The 24,048-nt window shown below is 34.3% G+C and overlaps 1 protein-coding gene across 1 annotated transcript in view; it reads left to right on the top strand.

Annotated features, from left to right (window-relative positions):
• The window catches only part of LOC149551526 (cyclase-like protein 2), a 175,723-nt gene that overhangs the window by 124,729 nt on the left and 26,946 nt on the right, over positions 1 to 24,048 (top strand). Inside the window, exons 3-4 of the mRNA XM_089787024.1 lie at positions 7,077 to 7,149; positions 10,189 to 10,286. Coding sequence (XP_089643150.1) covers positions 7,077 to 7,149; positions 10,189 to 10,286 — 171 coding nt within the window. The remainder of the gene's footprint in view (positions 1 to 7,076; positions 7,150 to 10,188; positions 10,287 to 24,048) is intronic.

Genomic DNA, 24,048 nt, shown 5'->3' with positions numbered 1-24,048 from the left:
AAGGGTTTCTTTATTATTGTTTTTGAGAATGTGTATGATAGGACCAAGATTCTTTGTGACTTTCATTTGTGTTGGAGAATAAACTTGCTTTGATGTTAGAGCCATGGCATTCAGATTTAAACCTTATTTGCGAAGCTTTTGACATCAACTTCCTAACCTTCAAATGCATCTCTGATTTGATTCATTTTTAGAGGCTGTAGGTGATGCTATAGGAGATTTTTTGTTGGTTGATGAAGGTTCTTTGAATCTCTACGTTCTACATTTGCAAGGATACTGGTGGAAATGGATGTGGTTAAAGTGCTTCTTGCCAAGATTACAATCAAATCTTCAAAGGTTAGTTGGGTTCAGCCCCAAGATTATTAAAGGGTATGCTTCTGGACTGGACATATGGCATTTCAATACAACAAAAGCAGAGTATGGAAGCTCACTTCATGGTGGAAAGATGCCTCAGGTCAACGTTACATGGTTGAGAAAAAAGGTGAGCAGCAAAAGAGCTTTGCCTACATTGTGTCAGACGAGCATACACATGTATCTTCTAAGGTGGATAGGGTGGAACAAACTACAAAAGTTATTGACAATAGGATTGCTACAGGCTGTGTTGGGGTGGAGCTGCAACATAATGGGTTGGATATTCCTGTCAGAAATGGAAATTCTCCAGTTGGGACTCAAGAGATGAGGAGAGGGATGAGGGATGACATGGCAGGGAAGAGTCAATCCCAACATGGGGAGGGTGACCTTATGGTTCAGGACTAGGATGTGGATTGGTGAAATGAGGTAGCTAGATTGGAAGATGGTTGACAGGTTGTAAAGGCAAGAAAAGGCTTGCATAGGTGGAGCAATTTGATATGACTCTTTGCTCCCACACAAAGAGAGGCATTAGGGGTAATGAAGGATTCTGGTCTGTTAACGAACCTCCTTTGTTTTGCCTTTTGGGGAGGTGGATTCCCTTGCTGTATTAACCCTTAGTCCAACCAAGCTTAGTCTCGACTAATAATAAAAAATAAAAAACTCTATTACTGAGATTTTAATATTTTTTTTTTTTGGAACATTTAGAAAATTAATTATAAATTATAGGGGTTTGCTGCTTCCTATTAAAGGGCCATCTATAATAGTGCTTAATAGTTATATTTTTAAAATTAGGGTATCATGTTAATTATATATTTGGTCTCATTAGAATCCATGGGACGAGGCGCAGAGAGCTCGGGTATACTGAAACCGTAGTTTAGAACAAATTTATCAGCTGCTTTGACACTATCTCACATGCCTCTCACAATGTAGGATGATTGAGGCCCTTTCAAATTTCGTTGATGATCACCGTTGCTCCTCCTGCTTGTATGTTTAGGGTTTTTCAAAGATCGAAAATAAAAGTAAATTGACAAAGTTACAATTTTCCAGATCGATTCCGCATTTACTTCGCTTTTGTCCTAGAGACAATCCTATTTCTGAGTGATTCGTCAATTTTGTGAGTTTTTTGTAGGGTTCTTTAGGTTTTTGCAATGACTTTTTATCTTCTTTTGCTATTTTTAACAGAATTTCATATCATTTTTATGGGCTTCAAATGCAAAAAGGTCCTTGAAAATTGGATTGATGATTTTTTCATGAAAAAATCAGCTGGCTCTAGGATTAAAGATTAATTGGTTATAATTAGTATTTTTTGCAGATTTCCGCTTCTATGGCACAGATAAAAAGCATGTAAAAGAGACACCCAAAAAATATATAGTTTACACATCTAATCTTTTTGTATTAATTTGCAACAATGAGTATGAGATCATTTCTATGATTGTTTGAATTGAACAACAAACATAAACGGAAACATAATATGGCATAAGCTTCATGAAGAACATCTCTAGTAAATCTTGAAGGCAAGAAAAGGGATGCTTTGTTCTAGACTCTTGTGTAACCACTTCTTGATGGTAATATCATGGATAAGAACTATATGTTGTCACTGTGTTGATTCTTAGATTTAGTAATGATTTCTAGTACAAGCACACCCGAATGATTCATAAGAATTGGAGTAATGGATCAACTTGATGAATTCAAAAGATTGTAGATCATAAATCTGGCCTTTTGACCTTTAAACTTCGTAGCAAGGATTTGACAAACAGATCAAGATTAACCTTTCATTTCGTTTTGGGTCAATCGAATGAGGATCTTCTTGTTCGAATGACATATTCAATGAAGGGCTCACCTAGCTCCACACTAGTTGATGTAGAAAGGAAAACTAAAATGATTATTTTTCATACTATTGGTTGATCATGTCTAGAGTTACCGTTATAAAGGTCTTGGTTTTTTTCACAACATATATTTTGCTATTGTGCAATAAAGAGACTAATCACATTGGAGGATAAAATACAAAGTAATTAAAGAAGGTTTCATTATTGTCTACATGCAAGAGATATAAACCATTGTTAATGAAAGATAATAATTGTTGGTATTGATACATTCATAAAAGAGTATGGTCATTTCATGTTAATTCCATTCTTATAAGCATGTCAATTGACCCTTTTAAAACTGATAAAATATGACATGGAATAGATAGTGATAAAGGATATAGAGAACGGCATGACTTGCTTGATACTCGCTTAAAAAGTTGAACTGATGTCTTGTTCCTTCTTATTTGAGAGTCTGGTCCTCCTATAATTAATTCCTCAACTGTTCTTATTCTAGTACCAAACAATAATATGCAATGTCTAATCTCCCCAATGACATCAAAATGTTCCTCCTATTTCCCCAAACCCCGAGTCTATGTGATTGTTGTTTCCTCTGTGAAAACTCCTTGCAATACTGTTCTAGGTTTCTTGTTTCTCCCTCCCCTGTAAAGATGAAATTGTCGCAGCTTCAAACCCCCATCTCATGACAAACAACCTCTCCCCTATTTCCGTTGTTACCTCCAAATAGATTATGGTAGTGATTCAATTTTGAGAACCAAAAAGATTGATTTGTAGAGGACTTAAAATTGTCATTCTTTAATAATAAGCTCTCAATCTTCCTTCCAATCAAATATGCAAAATATAATAATATATAATATGTGTATGCTAGAAATGCAAAGCTTATTGAAGTTATGGATCTCTTCACAAGTATTCAATAACCTTAGATATGAAAAAATGCATATTTGTGCTCTTCCAATGTGTATGCTCGTGTAAATATATATGTATGTATGCATGTATATAAATATCAATATAAGACCCCATGATGATAAAAAGATAAGATCAGATTGATTTACTCACATGATGGATTGCACACTTATAGCTGAATAATATGAATTAAACATAATGATTTCCTTTGATTATAAAAATGGTAAGGACATTACTCGTATCCATATATAAATAAAAATAATGAGATAATTAGGAGGTCGTTTCATTTAAATCAATAGAGTTGAGTCTCAATAACATTCACATTAACAAGAAAATATTTAATAATATAACAAGTCAAGGAATGAAATGAATACCTCCCCACCATGGTCAAGGAGACCAAGAATAACCCAACATGACTAAGGACGAGCAAGGCCAATAATCCCAACCCAAGACTTGATGACCAAATGCTCAGTTATGGGTTATTTCTTGGATGGCATTTTGGACCTTCACCTCATTCTTACATCCCCTCTCTTTGTTGATACTCTTCCCTCACTTGTGGGATTGATCTACTCTTGTACCCGTTGAGAAGGAAGGCCTAGTTATCTTCATCTTCATAATCTTATAAACAATAAATCATTTATAGTATCATAAAACATTATCCATTCTTGAATAAAATCCTATGCAGATACCATTGACTAAGCATTTCCATTAATGAAAGCATAATCATATTAATCATAACTCCTTAATTAAAAATACCAAATCAACTTAACTAACTATATACTTCACATAAAACAATTATTAAAAGGTCCTCAAGGAAACAATGTAACACTGTGGAGCAAGCAATAAGTTGAGTATTAAGTGCAATCGAGGAATGATGTTTTGAAAAAGACAATTATTAGCCTCTAGAACACTTAATATAATGTAGTACAAAGAATGAATTTGAAAATATAAGAAGCAATAAGAAGAATGATCAAGGAAGGAGTTTACTAGGAGAGAAGCAATACAATCATTATACCTAATTCAAATTGTAGAGAGTCTCAACAACCTATTTGCCATCAATAGTACACATTTCTTGAGAAGGGTAACCATATGAAAAATATTTGGGGAAATTAGGACATCTAACCTTCTTTTGTACTTGGATTTGCAAGAACTAATCTACAACATGTTCTATCACTTTTGCACTATGATCAATGACACACATGATGGTGGTGTTTTTGAGGCTATGAAAGATTTTATGGTTCTCACTATCAAAGAGAGTGACCTTATCTCACACAGAGTTCCATGACTCTTCACAAGTTGTGCCGGTAGTTTGGGTTGCTGACTAAAGCAGACCTTGATGAGTTTTTATGACTCGAAACGAGTTATGAAATATGATATATAATTTCATATATATATATAAAATTCTAAAAGGCTATGATTTCGAGGGTTTTTTTCCATTTTGCCGAGTCATTGCCAAGTCGTTGCTGAGTTGTAGCTGAGTCACGAGTTGAGTCAGCCTTGCCAAGTCTAAGCCGATTCCGAGTCTGGGAACTCTAATTTCATGATATATACAATTTGGAACGAAGGATGGATCAAACAATGTGAGGAAAAGTAAAGATAGTAGTTTTACTACAATATGGAGTTTTTTGCATGCCTCTTTTCTTCTGGCAATGGTGTGTTTCTTTTTTGCAACCGAGAAAGAGGAAAAACTGAAGCCTCACTTGAAAAAGGAAGAATGAGAAAAAATCAAGTTAGGAAGTGAATGGGAGAAATATTTTCAGAATCTAACCTTAATAGACCACCAAAAATAGTGGCAACAAGATACAAGGAGAGGAAATAGTTTTTGACACTTGGAAGGAATAGAAGCAGTTAATTTTTTGAGTCCTCCTTTTGTCACAAATGAAATGAGTACATGGATTGATGATGATTATGAGATTGCTCTTACTGCATCTCAAGGTCATACATTGAGGATGACATAGTAGGGATTGAATCTAGGGGTCATCATTCAGATTATGTGAAGTTGCTTGGAGATAAGGATGTTGATCAAAATTATACTTCACCTTTTAAAAAGTACATGACATTGACTAGAATGTCAGTGTTTGTGCATGAGAAGAGTAATATTTCTAATGTCAGTCAATCAAAAAATACATTGTGTGTCAAATCTAATCACCTCGAGGAAGATAGACAAAGAGATGTGATAGTGAAGGATAGGAACAAGTAGGTGAGAAAATGTTTTGATGAAACTATGGCAAGCAAAGAACTAGGGAAATTAAGGGATCGTGCTGAAGATGTTGAAAGAGCTCTATGATATCTAGGCATGCCAAGATGATAGCTTCACAAGAAAGAGAGAAATTGCAGAAAATTAAATAGGAGAGATTGTTCAGACTAAGTATTGTAATTCAAATATTGCTTCAAGAACTTCACTCACATTTACCTTGTCAAAAATCTCAACGTATAGCATTGAAGTCCTTTAAGGATGATGTAACAAGACAGTAAGCAAGAATAGATCAACAGCTATATATCGTAGGACCTTGGATTGATATAAGCAAAAAAATGATAAGTTGATAGATGTTCATGAAAACATAAAAAACAGAAAATCAGGGTGTAGGAACAAAACACTTCGAGGAACCAAAAGACAAAGGAAGAAATGATAAAGTGGACAACCTAGCTGAGACTTATGACCTGAAACGTTGTCCAGAGAAATCAGACAAGGAAAGTTTGGAAGAAGAGAGATTTGGCTTCAGAAACAAGGATAACTTTCAGCTTGTTAATAATCCCTTATTTGACTTGTATGACTCCTAAGGGTCTGTGACTAAATCCTTATATTTTAAATCACAATAAATTTCTTTCTATTATTACTTATACTCAATTCTTTATTTTGCCACAAATAAATGTTAGGTATTAATAACAATATTTTTTCAGGGTAGATATATCAATGCAATTGTGCATGTATCTTGATGTTATGTAGAAGTAATATCACCCATGCTTCTGATATATTCTTTAATTCACTGCTAGAGAGATGCAACTGATCTTTGGTAAAGAATATAGACGAACAATATGCAAATGTCTTTTTAAGTAGTTCTGATATCTTCAATCAAACTTTGATAACCAAAAACACTTCCAATAATGATGGAAATGACTTTGTGAAAATTCCCAATCCAATCAATATCAAAGACTAAACAAGGATTATATATATTGAAGTTGGAAGTATAGTGATAGTCAACTAAATGACCTAATGTCATAGATCCTGACGATCAATGTTGATTACTGATCTGCAATAAGTATCATTAGAATTGCTGTAGAGCAATTTGCAAGACCAAGTAATCACTGTTACAGATTTATCATAATGTAAAAGTGATATGTACCATACTGGTCTGAAGTTATTCACTGTTTCTGATATCTGCCTTATTGAAATGTGATATGATTGATTCTGTTTGGTTTGTAAAGACGTTGGATATTTATTTGATCTCTGGCTGATATAATATCTTTGTAATGGTGATGACCCAATGATGGGTGATCTGTACTGTTGCAATTTCTGATGTAACTCTTGTTACTTATGTGACATATATGTCACTATTCCTGATCTTAATCGTTGTACTCATGGGATCTGGCTTTCTGATGTCTAGTGGATTACGACCACTTAGGTCTGTATAGAATATAAAGTAATCTTCTGTCTGAATAATGTCCTTGGACTGGTTATTGATGTCTTTTTAATATCATTTGAAGAATTGCAACTCTTCATTGCATCTTTTAGTATTTGGCTCCTCTGTCATTATTGCACCCTTTTGGATAACTAATCTGTGATTAGTATTTGTGATCAGCATGATATAATTTAAAGAGAAAACACTTACATTTTAGTATCAAGCTTGTTTTCTGAATGAATGGAGAAAAACTAGCGACTTATCCATTTCAGCTTTGTGTTTTTGACTGTTAGTATTTGATTATTAGAACATAACTATACATCCTTGTGAATTGGAGTTTCAGCAAAGATTTAATATTATTTGGATTTCTTTCTTATTGTAGCAAAGGTTATGGAGGCCCTGAACATTCCAAGAGGTGTCCGGCGTGTGCTTTTTCGAACACTTAATACTGACAGGTATTTTAAGTTTTAATAATATGGATCTGTATAATTCTAGTTTTAATACAATCTTATTGCAGGTTGATAGATTTTCTTAACAAGTTTTCAAAGTGTTTTCTCTAAAGTCATTTTTCACTCCAGTTCGATCATCGTGACTTTTAGCTGCAGGTGCCTTGCCTTTGGTCAAGCATAAAGCTTTCCTTAGGCCCATGTAATATGGTCGGTAATTTGTTGGGTTTCTCGTTACCAATGAAAACTTTGATGTGACCCTTACTGTATGCTTTTGCCATGCATAACATGAATAAAAAACTGGCAATACTACATTGATGTGCAATGGGTACACTGAAGAGGTAGAAAATCAAATAGAAAAAATACATTGTTCTATGTTTTGCATATATTTATGTAATACATGATTACTAGGCACCATTACGAATATCTTCCTTATTTGTCCAACAAGAAAGGACTCTAATTGGAAAATTTAGGAGCATATTTCATGATTTCTCTCTTCCTCTTGCTACCTCTCCCTATCTCCATCTCTGCTTTAGCTATCTCTACTTATTTTATAACCTATTTATCCCTCTATCCCTATTATCTCCTTATATCTTTCTCTCTCATTCACCATCTATATATCTCTTTATTGCCCCTTCTCCTTATTCCTCCATATCTCTTTATCTGTTCTCTCTATCTTTCCCACTTTATCTCCCTGAACCTCTCAGCTTTTAGCGCCCCCCCGACCTCCACCCCCCCCCCCCCCCCCCCCCCCCCGCGTCATTATATCTCTTGCCTTACCCATCTTTCTCTTGCTCTTTCACTTCTATCCCTCTCTCTCTTTCTATCCACTTAGCTCCCTCTCACTATTGCTAAAAACATGGAACTTAATTATCTTCTCAACTCAAATAAATTCTAGTAAATCTGGAGAAATATCCATCCTTACATAAAGAAGTAAACTATAAAATTAAATAGAACAATTACTAGCTCAAACATAAATTTATTTCAAATCTAAAATACAATATATAATAATAATAATAAATGATTTTTTTTTTCAAAAGATACTACTGTCATTATGAAACGTTTAATTTAAAATAAAATGAGTAACTTAGACTTGGATTAGAAAGAAATTTCCTTAAATGCACATGTTTAATAATTAGGCTTAAGCAAAAGAATATATCTTAGCTATAAATCATTTTGGATGTGCAATATAAGATGCCAAGGAAAAAGAGCACTAACATCACCTAAATGCAAATTTGTGTTTGTATGATAAATTAGATTCTCATGAGAGACGAGTTTGTATGAATTACCACTTTTGAACTTAAAATTCAATACATTAATACTGATTAGTTAAAATTCAAAACTCAATACATTTGGCTTACAATTGAAAATAAAAAACCTAAATGTAGGGGTCAGTATTAATTAATTACAACTCAAAACTGCGTAAATAGATATTTGACTGAACATTATCCAAATGGCGTATAAGACAAATCATAGAAGAGAGCTCAGGACATAAATTAAAAGTCTAATACTAAGTTTAAGTGACATGGAAGGTTTTTAAAATATTACAAATAACAATAAATAAATAATATTGGCTCACGTTGATTATGTGAGACAATCTGCAATTAATAGCTCTTCGGATGTGGTGAGAAAACATTGACAGAGAAAAAGTAAAAAGTGTCAAAAAATTTAAATTACTGATGGACGAGATCATCCATTGGTTCTAATTGCAAGACAGTCATTGGTATTCTTTAGCAGCTCATCCTTTACAGATAATAAATGCCTTCGGTGTAATAAATAGCAGCAAGCAAATGCATGAAGAAATATCTTCTGGGATAATATCTATATTTTCTCATGAGTAATCTGTGAAGTAGGCACCTCTATGAAACTACACCAAATATGCATCATTTGCTTGTTACAGATGCAAGAGGAAAACTGATATTGGAAGCGATGTTAGACCATCATTGACTGAAGGGCATTTGCTGCAGTAGCTATGTATTTTGTTATTCCTTAACTAATTTTGTTTATACATTTTATTCACTTATACCATGTCTTACTTCATTTTTACTACGCTTCAAGGTGAATATTCTTAAAATATTTTTTCACCACTGGATTATTTTTCTTATTTTATGGTTGGCAACTTCCAACTTGAGTTACAGTCAGGTAACATAGACTCTAATAACCTTAGTCATCGTAACAAAAAAGACCCTTTGGGAGGTCTTTGTTTTATTGCATTTTTCTTGAGGTGTAGTCTATTTTACTGTGACACAATAAGTACAACATTTATTTTATGTAGTGCTTATATAGGTAGGTTTGCACATTAACTAGTTTTGGTGATTATTCTCTATCTTAAAATTGAGGGAAATAAAGGTTCTTAGCAGGCGAGTCACCAGCCTTGAATGCTTGTATTCAATCTTAAAATACCATTTGTTAATCTGTACTTTTTATATAACTCAAAATACCGAAAGATTACCCACTTCAACATCAGCTAATTGATAGTCTCTGAAAGAACTAGCAGTAATAGGCAATATCTTCCTGACTGCTAGAGAATTTATAACCACAAACTTTTTCGATCATCAGGAAATGTAACTATTTTGTTTCATTGCTATAAAATTACAATTTTAAGCTATTCTCATGTGTGACACTAGCTGGAAAATCATTAATTTTGTAATATATCTTCTTTCCAACGGAAAGTGATGCTTAAATATATTTTGTATATCTTGTTATTTTGGTGACTCTTATTTATGGCTCGGTTTAGTGTAGTTGTTTGTCTGTGGTCAACTCTGGTCCCATATGAAACTCTGTGGTGTGAATTTTTTAGTTTCTCAATTTATTTCTAAATTTAGTTCAATTTAAGTTTCTCTGTCTTGCATCTTGGTATGACATCTCTTTCTTTAGCGTGCAAAGACATTTGTGGGGCATTTGTAAAATTTACTTGCTTCAAATTTCTGCCGATATTCCATGTCTCTTTTGAACTCTTTAATTATTTAATATATGAGAGCAGTAAGCTAAGAAGTGGATGAATTACTTGTAAGATGCACTGAATTCAACATTTTGACCTTTTGACAGGCGTCTCATGTGGAAAAGACAATTCGATACAAGTTATGTTGGCTTTATGAGAGATGGGGCACAATGGCTTGTAGATAACACAGACATTAAATTTGTTGGTAAGATTAAGCATGCATCTACATTTTGTTCTTTCATTCCACATTTTTTTAAAGAAATGTAACACATGCACATATATCAGGCTTTGCTTGTATTCAGGTGTTTTGGATCAACACACACACACACACACACACACACACACATCCTGCTCCTCATCAACCTGTTGTGGTTTTCAAGCTCTAGACACTACCATGGCATCAGCCTCTCCTTGTACTCAGGTGTCTTGGATCAATAAGATGCAAGGCTCTATGTACAATAAACTTCTCTGCTCTCTTAGAGATATGCGGATTCCTCTTTAAAAAGTAGATGAAGCTATGTGTGACCTGATTTGAAAATGTCAACAGAGGAACTAGAAAACCTGCAGAGGAGTGAATGGCAAGCATGAAAAACAATCTTGGTGCTGGCAGATTCTAACAACTGATTGAACTTTATTGTGCCATAGTGTGCTTATTGATTTTTGACGAATTCATGTAGCCATTGACTTTAGTGAATTTAATCCATTGAGTTCAGATCAATGAGGCTTCCTCTAGACTATGCATTTACTTGAGGGCCTACATGAGGCCATTCCTCACCTTGTGGTTGTCAATTGAAACAAATTTTCCAAGTCTTTCACATACCACTACGCATATGTAGCCTACCTCGAGTGAATAATGGGCTGAATATGCTTAATGTGGAACAGTAGGGAGGGGTCTCTCTCATGAATAGAGATCTTTATTTGACCAAGAATTGCTATCAATGTGCTTGTAGATCTCCCCTAAGCATGGACTGGCAAAATCCCTACATTTAATGACTCTGAAAACAAGGGAAAAAAGATGTTACTTATATTAACTAAAAATATTAATAACCAGAATATATGTCAACCTTTACCCCTTCTTTATCTTGGGATTGATCATTTGTCATGATAATAAGGGCTGTCACAACTCCATTATCTTCTTTAGTAGGATGGAGTATGAAGCAAACTAAGTTTCAGTAGGTTAGAGGACTTCCTTAAATGACTGAAACAATGCCAGTGAAGTGAATTAGTTACAAAGGAGTGGGGTCTCTCTCATTGCACTTGTAGATCTTCCTAAGGCTAAAATTTATCTGATCTTGATGATGTTGAAAACAATAAGTACAAAAGATGTGTACCTCAAATTTGAATAAAACCCATTATTGATCTCACTCTTTTTCACCTTCTTTCCTTGCTCTCTCACAAATTCCCTTCACCTATTCCAATCCTTTTGACCTATAGGTGTTCAACATTTCCAGATTCATCGAATAATGAACAAAAGTGGAAAAATTCTTGAGGTAAATTGCGGGGTGGGTCCTCTAATGAATGACATCCTTCATCTAACCAAGCATGCAATCAATGCACTTCTAGATCTCCCCAAGGTTGAGACTATCAGAATCTCAAATTTGGTGATGCTGAAAACAAGGGATACAAAATATATTTATCACATCTGACTAAACATATTGCTAATTACTGTCTCCTCCATCTTCTTTGCCTTGCTCTAGCTTGGACTTCCTCTGCCTGGTCCAATCTGATGTCATGATCATAAGTTGCAAGGATTTTTGCAACTTAAGCATCCTCTCTAGTAGGATGAAATATGGAGCCAATTGTATCTTAATTACTTTGTGGAAGGCCTTCCTTGAAATGGGCCAGATGTGGCAGTTACCAAACAATCCTATGCTAGATTTTAAAAAACCTATGTACCCCGAGGACGCTTCCTTGGCAAAAAACCTTGAGTTTTTGAGACGGGGATGTCCCCTGGATGGGGGTATGTCCCCCAACCATCCCCACAATGGCCAAATTGGCAGGAGACATCTACGGTACTTGGGGACACTTGGGCCAAAAAAGCTGTCCCTGGTACGGAAAGTGGACGTCTACACGTCCCTCGATCGTACCGGGACAACCAACTGCCCCAATTTTTAGCATGCAAAAAATAATAAAAGTGAACACAAAAACAAAAAGTTAAGGTTTCCAACTTGGTTGTCCAGGTGGGCCCCACCCCTCCAAATGCCCTATAAGGTTAAAAGAGACCACATTTTGGTTGTTTTGTCATTTGTTTAGTTTTGGTAGTGAAGGTGGAATGTGTTGTAGTTGGCTGGTGTTTTCATTTTGCAAGAGGAGGGGGTGATTTTTTTGCTTCCAAGAGCTTGAGCAGGGGTTTGAGCTTCCATTTTGTGCACCAAGTATGAAACTCTGTATGCTTCTATTTTCCATTTTAAAAATAGATTTGCAGCTTTAAAAGTCTGATTTTAAATTTTTTTTCCATTGTTTCAACTCATATTTCCATTGCATATTTAGATCTCAAAACAAAGCACAATGAGCAGCAGTGGGAGTACTAGTAGTGGTGATGAGGAAGAAAATGTTGTTTGGGGTGATGTTGCTAGTAGTGGGACAGAGCTAATTCTAAATCTGATTTGTTTAAATGCCCTTCCACCATCGTAATTTTTTTGCAAAGGGTCCTTTCAATAGAAAAAAACCTCTTCTCCAATGTCACACCTAAGCCAAAAGATAAAAAGAATTCAAGAGGATTGCCATGTTTATCTTAATGATTTTAGGGGCAGCTATACAAGGATAAAATCACACTTTTTAGGTGTTGCATGCCATGGAGTCAAAGCTTGTCCTAACTTGATCGATGGACAAAGATTAGAATGCCAAAGATTGCACTTAGAGGCTGAAATGGAGGGGCAAAATTTGACAGTGACATCACCATCTATTCTGTTACAATCATCGAGGCATATGTCATCCGCCATTGGTACTAGTGGCAGCCCCACTAAGTCTAGAGGGAAGAGAAAGATGAGTACTGGTGAGAAGGGTTTGGTGGAAAGTATGTTTAATGCACAAGCAAAGGAAAAATTTGAGGCATCCATTTGTAAATTCTTTGTTGCTAATGGTATCCCATATCATGCAGCCCATTCCACTTATTTTAAACAAATGGTGAAAGAAATATTGAATATGAATCCCTCATTTGTACCCCCTAGTGAGCATAAGCTACAAACCACCAGCCTAGATGAAGAGTACTAAAGGGTTGCTTTTTTGTTTGAAGATATGAAACACATTTGGGTTAGGAAGAGTTGCTCTATTGTGATAGATGGGTGGACTGATGTTAGACATCGATCACTCATCAATATCACATCTTCGACTGGCTCTTATTTTTTGAAAGCCATAGATTTCTCAGGAAAGAAGAAGGATGTAGAATTCCAGTTTACCATTTTGAGAGAAGCCATAGAGGAGGTTGGGTTGGTTAGTGTAGTACAGGTTATCATAGATTCTGCACCTGTGTGCAAATCAGCCGGTTTGATGATAGAGGGTGCTTATAGGCACATCCTTTGGACCCCTTGTTGTGTTCATGTCTTGAACAATTCATTGAAGGACATAGGGAAGATTGAATGGGTGAAACAGGCAGTGTTAGAAGCTAGAGAAGTGCAAGTGTTTATATGCAACCACCACACTTCACTTGCTCTATTTAGGTCCTTCTCTAAGAATGAGTTCCTCAAACCAGTTGAGACAAGGTATGCCAATTTTAATGTTTGCTTTAAGTTTACTTTTATTTATAATTGTTACAAACTTACCTGTGATGTTTTCAATCATTAATGTTAAACTTTATTTTAATTTATAATTGTCTCTATAGGTATTGCACATATTTCCTCTTGATGGAGAGGATGATTTTGGTATATGAGGCCCTTCAGTTGATGGTGGTGAATCCAGAGTGGGGACGGTGGTCCAATTCTAAGTCCTATGAAAGGAAAAGAGATGAAGCAAAGGATCCTTGATGAGAGCTGGTGGTCCACAATGAGGTAAGTTGCTGATTTTCAAATTTAATGTTAGTCTTTTGCTTGCGGATTTTGATATTAACAGTCTTAAATTTTTTAAAATTCTAATTCTGATTTTAATTTTTGTTTGCATCCTGTAGATATATTTGCTTTGTCATAACAACCATTGTAGATGTCATTAGATATGCTGATACTGGCACTCCTAGTTTGGGAGAGATATATGAGACTATTGACAACATGTTGGGGAAGACGAAGAGAATTGTTGCAGCAAAGGATCCTACATTGGGGTTTTATGAGGAGCATATTAGGCCTATTGTGACGCGGAGGCGGAACATGATGAATACCCTGCTTCATATGGAAGCCTTTGGTCTAAATCTCAAATGATATGCACAATTGGGTGAAAGGGGCCTCCCATGTGATGATCCCGAGGTATTGGATGACTTCACAAGAGCCATTGATAAGGTGTATTCAGCTCAAGAGGCCTCTACTCTTGGTGCACAGTTCCTTGACTTTACCAACCTTCGTGGCCCAAACTTGGGTAAGCCACAAGCAAGTTTGGATAGAGTGGTTTTGATACAAAGAGATCCTATTGGATGGTGGACCTAGCATGAGAGAGATACATTCGAGTTAAAAGCACTTGCCACTTGCCTCCCTGCACAGGTTGCTAGTTCCTTAGTTGCAGAGAGGAATCGGTCCACATATTCATTTATCCACTCCATCAAGAGGAACGGACTTACCTCTAAAAGAATGGAGAAGCTAGTGACAGTGCATCATGCTCGTTGACTTGCGGATCGTTAGACTCTAAAGTATAGGCAGACCCAACTTTGCGGTGGGATGTTGAGCCTGAGGATGTGGCCCAGATAGATGAGGATGCCACAAAGCTAGGATTGGTTGGGGTTCCATTAGACAAGACTACGCTTCCTGTGGAGGATGATAGTGAGGAGGACTCTAATTTGATGCGATGGCGAGCAGAGGTAGAATAGGACCAATAGTCTGCTTCATTTTTTTATGTTGAACTTGAATATGATGATGATGCATTGATACTTTATGGCAGCCCTTTAGCCTTTTAGCATATTTAGATTTTCAGACTTTTATGGTATTGTTCACTGTTATAAACTTATATTTAAACATTTTTGTTCACATTATTGATATGAATATTGAAAATTAAGTACTGAAATTGGTTATTATTTCCTAGATGGCATTCACATGTTGTATGATAAGGTTCTCTAATGTTTAAATGACATGCTTTATGCTTAGTTTCATATGAATGACATGTATATTTGCAAATTTCAGTGTTTTAAATTTTTTTTCCCTCTCTCTCTCTCTCTCTCTCTCTCTCTCTCTCTCTCTCTCTCTCTCTCTCTCTCTCTCTCTCTCTCTCTCTCTCTCTCTCTCTCTATATATATATATATATATATATATCCTCGTCTACTGTCTCCCTCCATCCCCAAAATCGCCAAATTTTTTTGTCGTCCTAGAAACCCATCCTGCTGTCCCTTGCTGTTCCTGTCCCGAAAACTCGGGGGAACATTGTTAAGGGCCCGTTTGGTGAGCGGAATAGGAATACGTATTCCAAAAATTTTGAATTCCTTGTTTGGATGCACCAAAACGGAATTGGAATACGAAGTAAAATAGGAATAAGTATTCCAATTTTGGCCCAAAAATGGGGTTTTGCAATTCCACCCAAATAGGTGTTATTGGAATACGTATTCCTATTCCACTTTTTTTTATTTTAGAAAACATAAATTTTGAGGTCCGTGAATTCCCATCAAATATTGGCTGAACCAAACGGAGAACAGGAATACGTAGCCCCATTTTCTATTCTAGAATACCTATTCCTATTTTGCTCGCCAAACGGGCCCTAAACGCTGAAGGTCCTTTCATACCACTTTTTCATTCCTACATCTTGTCCGAGTAAGTCTATTTGACTCTGTGAGTAGCTTAACAAATTTGTAATGTTTGAAAAGTCAATGACTTCAAAGAATAACCCACTCCAAAAAGGAGAAAAGACAAATTTCTTCTATTTAGAATTTCTTTCAACTTTCCAATAGTGCTTTGTTGCATGTGCTTGACCAAGGAATTTATCATTTTCATTAACAAGCTTCTTCCCAAACCATAGCTTTTTCCTCTTGTAACATCATTGTTTTTTCCTTTTTTGTTCTCATCATTTCTTAAATTCATAAGAAGTTCTCTGAAATTTTGATTGTGTTTGAATTTTCAACATCAATGTTTCAGATCACGCACACTGACCCATCATCAGGATGGAGAGTGCAAGAGAATAAACTGTAAGTGACCCATCTTGCACTCTCCATCATGATGATGGATCACTGTGTGTGATCCAAAATGTTGATGTTAAAAATTCAAACACAATCAAAATTCCAGAAAACTTCTTATGCATTTCTAATGGATTGTGGAAATCTAATGACATTAATTTCTTAAATTGCTGAATTCAAATAAGGTATAATCATGGTTATGATTATTTTTGGGGCCAAGTATGTCTGTACAGAAAAACAAGTCATAAATATGCATATATTAGCAGCCTAGAAGCAGGAATTAAAATCAGAATATCACCTATTGTTAATTCAAATGTTAACTAATGGTCCTGAAATATGGGAGCAGTAACTTCTACAAACTTAAAATTTATTCTCAATATTTCTAGTCAACTTGCGAAAATAAAAATACCAGAAATTTAATAAGTTTTAAGTTTTTAACATCCTAGATATTTCACTTGATAAATTTGCAATTGACCATGTCTAATATTGTGAATCAATTTAAATTTTTATTTGCTAACATATCCTCTTCCCCTCTAATGGCAAGGCATAAGTAATAGTAACTTGTACATTTCGGTCAAATGTACCTAGTCATTTGAGAGTTATAATATGATTTTGTTATCTTATAGAAAATGATATGCCAAACTCATGAAATATTCCTTATAAACAACAGTAAGGGTATACTTAATAATATGCATTTCTACATTTGCAAACTCCACTAAGGTAATTGAGGGCCATACCCTTCCTCGACGGATAACTACAGTTGGTTCAATCCCACATGACAGAGGTGCCATTGGCATAAGCTGAATGAACATAAGCCTCTTCCATTGTGAATCCATGAACTTAGCCAATGACAGACAAGATACTCTTTACTCTTACCCTGACCTGTAACTGGCAGAAGGGAAAATAGTGCCAAGTGACTATGAGGCAGTCAGTAGTGGTCTGGAAGGACAAGACAGACTTCAAACCGTGGAATTGTTTGCTCAAATTTCAAGAAAAAAACCTTGCATTCTTTTTTTGTTTGTGCATCTCTTCTAAGGCTAAAAGTGATATTGTAAATTTTGGTAGATCTTTTCTAATAATTGATGTGATACATAGAACTTTGTACATCTCATAATCGATATGATACTTTGAAATTGCTTTCTCATGCTGGAGCTTTAGAGTAATAGTTGTGAGAGATTTAAACTTTAAATCCATTCATGACAGAGGTGCCATTGGCATAAGCTAAATCAACATAAGCCTCTTCCATTGTGAATCCATCAAGTTAGCCAACGACAGACAAGATATTCTTTCCTCTTACCCTGACCTGTAACTGGCAGAAGGGAAAATAGTTCCGAGTGACTATCAGGCAGTCAGTAGTGGTCTGGAAGGAAAAGACAGACTTCAAACCGTGTAATTGTTTGCTCAAATTTCATGAAAATACCTTGCATTCTTTTTTTGTTTGTGCATCTCTTCTAAAGCTAAAAGTGATATTGTAAATTTTGGTAGATCTTTTCTAAGAATTGATGTGATACATAGAACATTGTACATCTCATAATCGATATGATACTTTGAAATTGCTTTCTCATGCTGGAGCTTTAGAGTAATAGTTGTGAGATATAAACTTTAAATCCATTCATTGCATTGTAAGAGTTCATGGTTGTAATTGAGTGTACACTGTTAAAGTAATTTCCCTTTGCAAAGTCTTTGTTTGGTTGCAATACACGATTGACTACCTCTATTTGTTGGCTGGCTAGGGGATTATTTCCACTGCAAAATGTATTACTAGCACCCAAATGTTCATAAATACCTTTCCAAAGACATCTCAAGGTATTCCACATTTTTAGAGAAGGTTCAAGGTTAGAGATTGTAGATGGTTTGATTATGATTCATTTGACAAGTCATTAGGTTTAACTAGTTTTGTATTTATACCAAGTTATCAACAAATAGTATAGTTTGATCATTCTGAATTGAAGTTCAAGGAGAGTGAAATATGGTGTTAAAGATTTTGTCTCTTTAACTCCCTCTATCAACTTTTCTTTTGCAGCCACGATCACTGTTGCCATTGTCTGTGGTATGCCACAAGGTGCATTTCCATTCCTCATTTAATTGTTATGTTTTTTACATTGTGCCCTTTTGAATGCCTTTTTAGGAACTTTCAGCATACGTTAGTAGTTGCTACACCTTTGAGCCACAAAACGACCATGGATATAAGCCACTTAGTCCTTAAGGTATGTACATTTGTTAATTTTCGGATCTGTTGCAAACGTACTAAGCACTGCCATGTTTTGGTATGTATGTTCCAAATGCAACAACCCCTGAGATTTATATTGAGAATAGGCGATGAATAGACATGTGCTTTCATGGGACATGTCTATTCGTTAATTGGATAATTAATATAATAATATAATTAATTGTTTATATATATTATATTAATTTCTCTCATTTATATCTCATATAATGTTTATCCAAGAAAAGCTATCAAACATCAACACTCCCTCTTAGCTAGGGAGCATAAACACAAGATAGATATTACACCATTGGTAATATTAGGAATGACAAATTTTATGGATATCTCATTTGATATCGCATTCAATATCACAAGTATTGGTTGTTGAAATAACTTAGATCGTTTCTGCAAATGTATTTTCATTGCCATTGTAATTGATGATTTCTAAATGCAGATTTGGATCTCATATATGTATAATATGAGAGGAGACATGTCTCTTCAAGAGACATGAAGAGATATGTCTCTATAGTTAATCACCATTTAGAGTATGAATAACTATATGCATAACTTATCTTTAACATATATATAATATTAATATATTAATCATATATGTAATATAATATAATATTATTATATAATAATATATAATGCATAATATATAATATATATTATATTACACATATATTATATATTATATATATATAAGAATCACTATTAACAATTTATCTAAAAAGATAAACACATATTATATATCAAATAATCAATGTTTTACTTCTACTGATGCTAAAACATTAACACTCCCTCTTTAGCAAGGGAGAAGTAAAACATCATTAGATTAGAATCAGAATCATTATGTAATCAACACAATGTATATTAAAATCTCTTAGCAACATAAAGTATTTCCTATAATCTCTACTTGCACTTAAGCAATGTCTAGAGATGTCCATGACACATTTGTAGTTTATGATCTCTACTTGCACTTAAGTAATATCTAGAGATGTTCATGACACACTCATGATCTCTACTTGCACTTAAGCAATGTCTAGAGATGCCCATAACACACTCATGATCTCTACTTGCACTTAAGCAATGTCTAGAGATGTTCAAGATACACATATGATCTCTACTTGCACTTAAGCAATGTCTAGAGATGCCCATGACACACTCATGATCTCTACTTGCACTTAAGCAATGTCTAGAGATGTCAATGATACACACATGATCTCTACTTGCACTTAAGCAATGTCTAGAGATGTCCATGATAATAGGACTATCATTTGTAAGATCGTCACCTTACAAAGATTACCTTTTGTTTGTTATCATGATGTCCGGTAGATTTCGGCCCAAAGAACCATGATAACAGGCCTATCATATTTAAGATCGTCACCTTACAATGATTACCTTCTGTTTATATATGCCAATGAAAGATCGTCACCTTTCATTACATATATGAAACAACAATTATATAACTAGATATAGATTGAAATCAACATATCAAGTTTTACCTTTGAAATATTTTAATTTAACTTTGCCCTTTAGAACTTCTCATAGAGAAGATATCATCCATAAGGGATCGCATCTCAAAATTTCTCCCTCTGAATATTGATCCTGGGATGTTAGGTCCTCTTGTTACTTCCTCAGAAACTCTCTTTTCTCAAAGATGCTTTTCAAACTCATCACTCCCTCATGATATACGTAGGAGTAGGCCCATCAACATTATGCAGTCACTCACATGGATTTCTAGACTCCCTTTGAGTATCAATCTTCTAAGCTCCAGCATTGCCTTTGGAGAAGTGTCAAACTCCCTCTTATTGTAGAAGAATCTCATAATTTCAATCATCAAAGATACTTGCATCAAGAACCATCTTGATCATCAGGGTCTTTGGAACTACTATTATTAGATTTAGTCTACGCAATATTTGGTAGCATATTTGAAGTACCAAACTTATTTTCCTGTAAGAATATCCTCAAACATAAAGGAAAAGATCAAAGCAAATAACCCTTATAAATGAATAGATAAATGTAAAAGATACAAGTACTTATCTGCCCCAAGAGGGTCATGGAATATTTTCTTTTCCAAGGATGGTTCAAGTGGGAATGGAACATTGACTATTATTCCCTGCTCAATGTAAAATTCCCACTCATTCTTATATTGTTTTGTATCAAATATGATAACTCCTTTCTAAGTTCGAACTTGCTCTTTTTATCCAATGAAAATCCATCCTAACATAAGCTTGTTCACAATATGCCAATATCTTGATTGAGTATGATTGTGTCACTTGAATGACTCTACAATTCATACGTCAAGTATCATTTATCATTTATTATAGATGATTAAGATCACATAGTTGCATGATTTAAAGTCCTCTAGACCGTTACAATAATAAAAGTCCTCTTGACTGTTACAATTTATCGATCATTGAAGATTCTATTCACAACACTATTTACTCCCTTTAAATCTCAATCTCCATCTTCTTGTAGTAACAATCTCAGAGGAAAAGATCAAGGCACATAGGTCGTATAGAAACAGGAGATAATACTCAAGGATAATAAATAGTTCTGCAAAATTATATAAGATCATCCCAATATAATATAGATAAATGTGTATACTCTGAACATAAAGTATATCTTCCATTTTCTATATATATATATTATGATCTATATTTTAACATATAGAAATACCAAAGAATATTGATTAGGATGTTAGTAAGTTTATCTCATATCTATTACTAACAACATAAAATTTTATAACACAACTCTTTATTTTACATTTAATAATAAAATCAAGATAACATAATACTTAATTTTATTCATAACATAATACTCAATAATAATTAACTCATAACATCTATCAGATATGAATTAATTGATTTATAATATTGGACTAAAACACAAAATATATCATACTTTCACTTTACCATTTTAAATTCCATGATGGATCACCTCAGATTTAGGCTTCCTACACTTAATCACTTGACTTTATGCGTATACCCTACAAACAGACTTTTCACTCATTTTGTCACTGATCCTTAAGACAAGTTTACCTTTGCCCAATGGTTACGCGGACCCTGTCTGATTGCGAGTGACACCTTTTTAATTTGCTCTTGTATTTTCTTGTCATGTTAACCACTTGCGATGCATGACTTGTATCTCCTATGGTTGGATTATAGAAATTTCTTCCTTCCTTGACCTCATTGGCACTTTCCTGTTTGGGTTTAGAATGATTGTTGTGAGTAACACATTTGTTACCTCCCAAATCCATTCTCTATAAAAGAGGACATCATAATGGAGATAGGTAAGCGATGATCAATACTGTGAAGACTGACAACAATTGAAAATAATCTTGACCCATGGGTGTCACCTTTAAACAATTTAAAATTTCAAAGCAAGTAGTGATCATAACCAATAGGACTTTTAAGCTTATTTCCAGGTAGAAGCATTTAACATGTCAGTCATTAGGCCTCCGATGCTATTGATAGCCTCATATTTGTGTAGTTTGATGAGAAATGAGTTGCCAATAAACCACGCATGCCCCCCTAACAATAGAGGTCACAATTTTGTTGATGAATGCAAAAGTATATATGTTGTCTCAGCAAATACAAGTGCTTGCCAAGAGTAATATGGATCTAGCCTTGAAGAGGTTGTCTCATTATTACTAATTTTAACCATAAATAGTTCACTTCCACTTGTGAGAAGAATATCAGAGAACTGTTAGAAATTTAACTCTTGCCTATTTAGTAACAATCACATAAATGATTGTAATATTTATTATGTTTTCAATAAATAGAAGTAAGAACATATAATACTTAATCTTTCATACTCCCATATATCAAATTATTAAATGTCATCAAATATAATCACACAGACACATACACATATATTATATACTCAATATTAATTACAAAGTATATTATATATTCATTAAATTAATAATATAGAGGAACCTGATATAAAATATATATGTATATCAAAGAGAAAATACCACCAACTTACCTTGGTGGGATCGGGGATGGACCTTTCTAATAACTTACCTTGTTGTACGCACGTCTCACTTGATGCCTTTACAATCATTGCAGTTCCTTGTTCCATGTTATAATTTCAAAGTCCATTGTTATGGTTATTTTGTTCAAACCCAACCAGGTTATGCAATGCTTCATTTTGATCTTCCTTATACTCCACGTATGCATTGGTCGGACAATTCCTAAGTCATTTTTCCCTCGCGAGATGCACATTCATTTTCCTTAGCTATCGTCATCCTCCATCCTTCCTATCATCATCGCCTTGTTGGAGTATCGATTTTTATCGCCTTACTAGATGTCATGAGCCAATGAGAGGTAAGAGAATGTATTCCATGACATGCAGGTGGGTGAGGTGTACTTTTCAAGGATTACTATTTTAATGACGGGAATGTCTATTCCAAGTGGTATGTCTATTCACACTGCACACCACAATGCAATTGATAAGAATCTCACACAACATCCAACTTATGATGCATCTGACTCCGTATCTTGGTAACTTTAGGAAGGATTAGGTTGTGCAATATCCAACTACACCCGTGAAGATTTGGCTATAAACTCATAACTATAGAATTCTCTTATTTTTAGTTATATTCAGTTCCTTCTTCACCATCGCCATCTATGTGGTGGACATGGATGGCGAACAGATTATCTAAGATACCTTTCTTAGCTCATCATTGTTGAGTAATTTATGCGTTGATTGCTCCTTCTTCATCATTGATTGGCATTGGGAGTGTTTCCTATATCTCCTTTTGTGTTTCGAATTTTCCACTATTTAGTAAAATTTCCTCTCTAATATTGATCATTGTTTCTCCACGAGCTGTCGTCTGATTTTACATGCATTCTTCCCAAGCACTATTGAGTGCTACCAACGAGCAATAGTTTGCGCAAACCTCTTTCGGGCATTCAAAGATATTGGTAGCCATAACATATGTCAATTACAAGAATTGTTTCATCGTGTAGAATAATTATTGACCTCACAAATCTTGTAGGGAACATTTGCAAACCAGCTCTGATACTATGTTGAAATAACTAAGATCGTTTTTGCAAATGTATTTTCATTGCCATTGTAATTGATGATTTCCAAATGTAGATTTGGATCTCATATATGCATAATATGAGAGGAGACATGTCTCTATAGTTAATCACCATTTAGATTATGAATAACTATATGCCTAACTTATCTTTAACATATATATAATATTAATATATTAACTATATATGTAATATAATATAATATTATTATATTATTATATAATAATATATAATGCATAATATATATAATACATATTATATTACATATATCATATATATATTATATATATGAGATATATAATGCATAATATATAATATATATTATATTACATATATAATATATATTATATTACATATATAATATATATTATATATATAAGAATCACCAATAACAATTTATCTAAAAAGATAAACATAGATTAGTATATCAAATAATCAATGTTTTACTTCTACTGACGCTAAAACATTAACATTG

The sequence above is a fragment of the Cupressus sempervirens genome, chromosome 6 (assembly GCF_028749045.1).
Source record: "Cupressus sempervirens isolate cs-2001-9-10 chromosome 6, ASM2874904v1, whole genome shotgun sequence".
NCBI lineage: Eukaryota > Viridiplantae > Streptophyta > Pinopsida > Cupressales > Cupressaceae > Cupressus > Cupressus sempervirens.
Note: the sequence above shows the minus strand (reverse complement) of the source record. Positions and strands in the feature narration are given on the sequence as shown.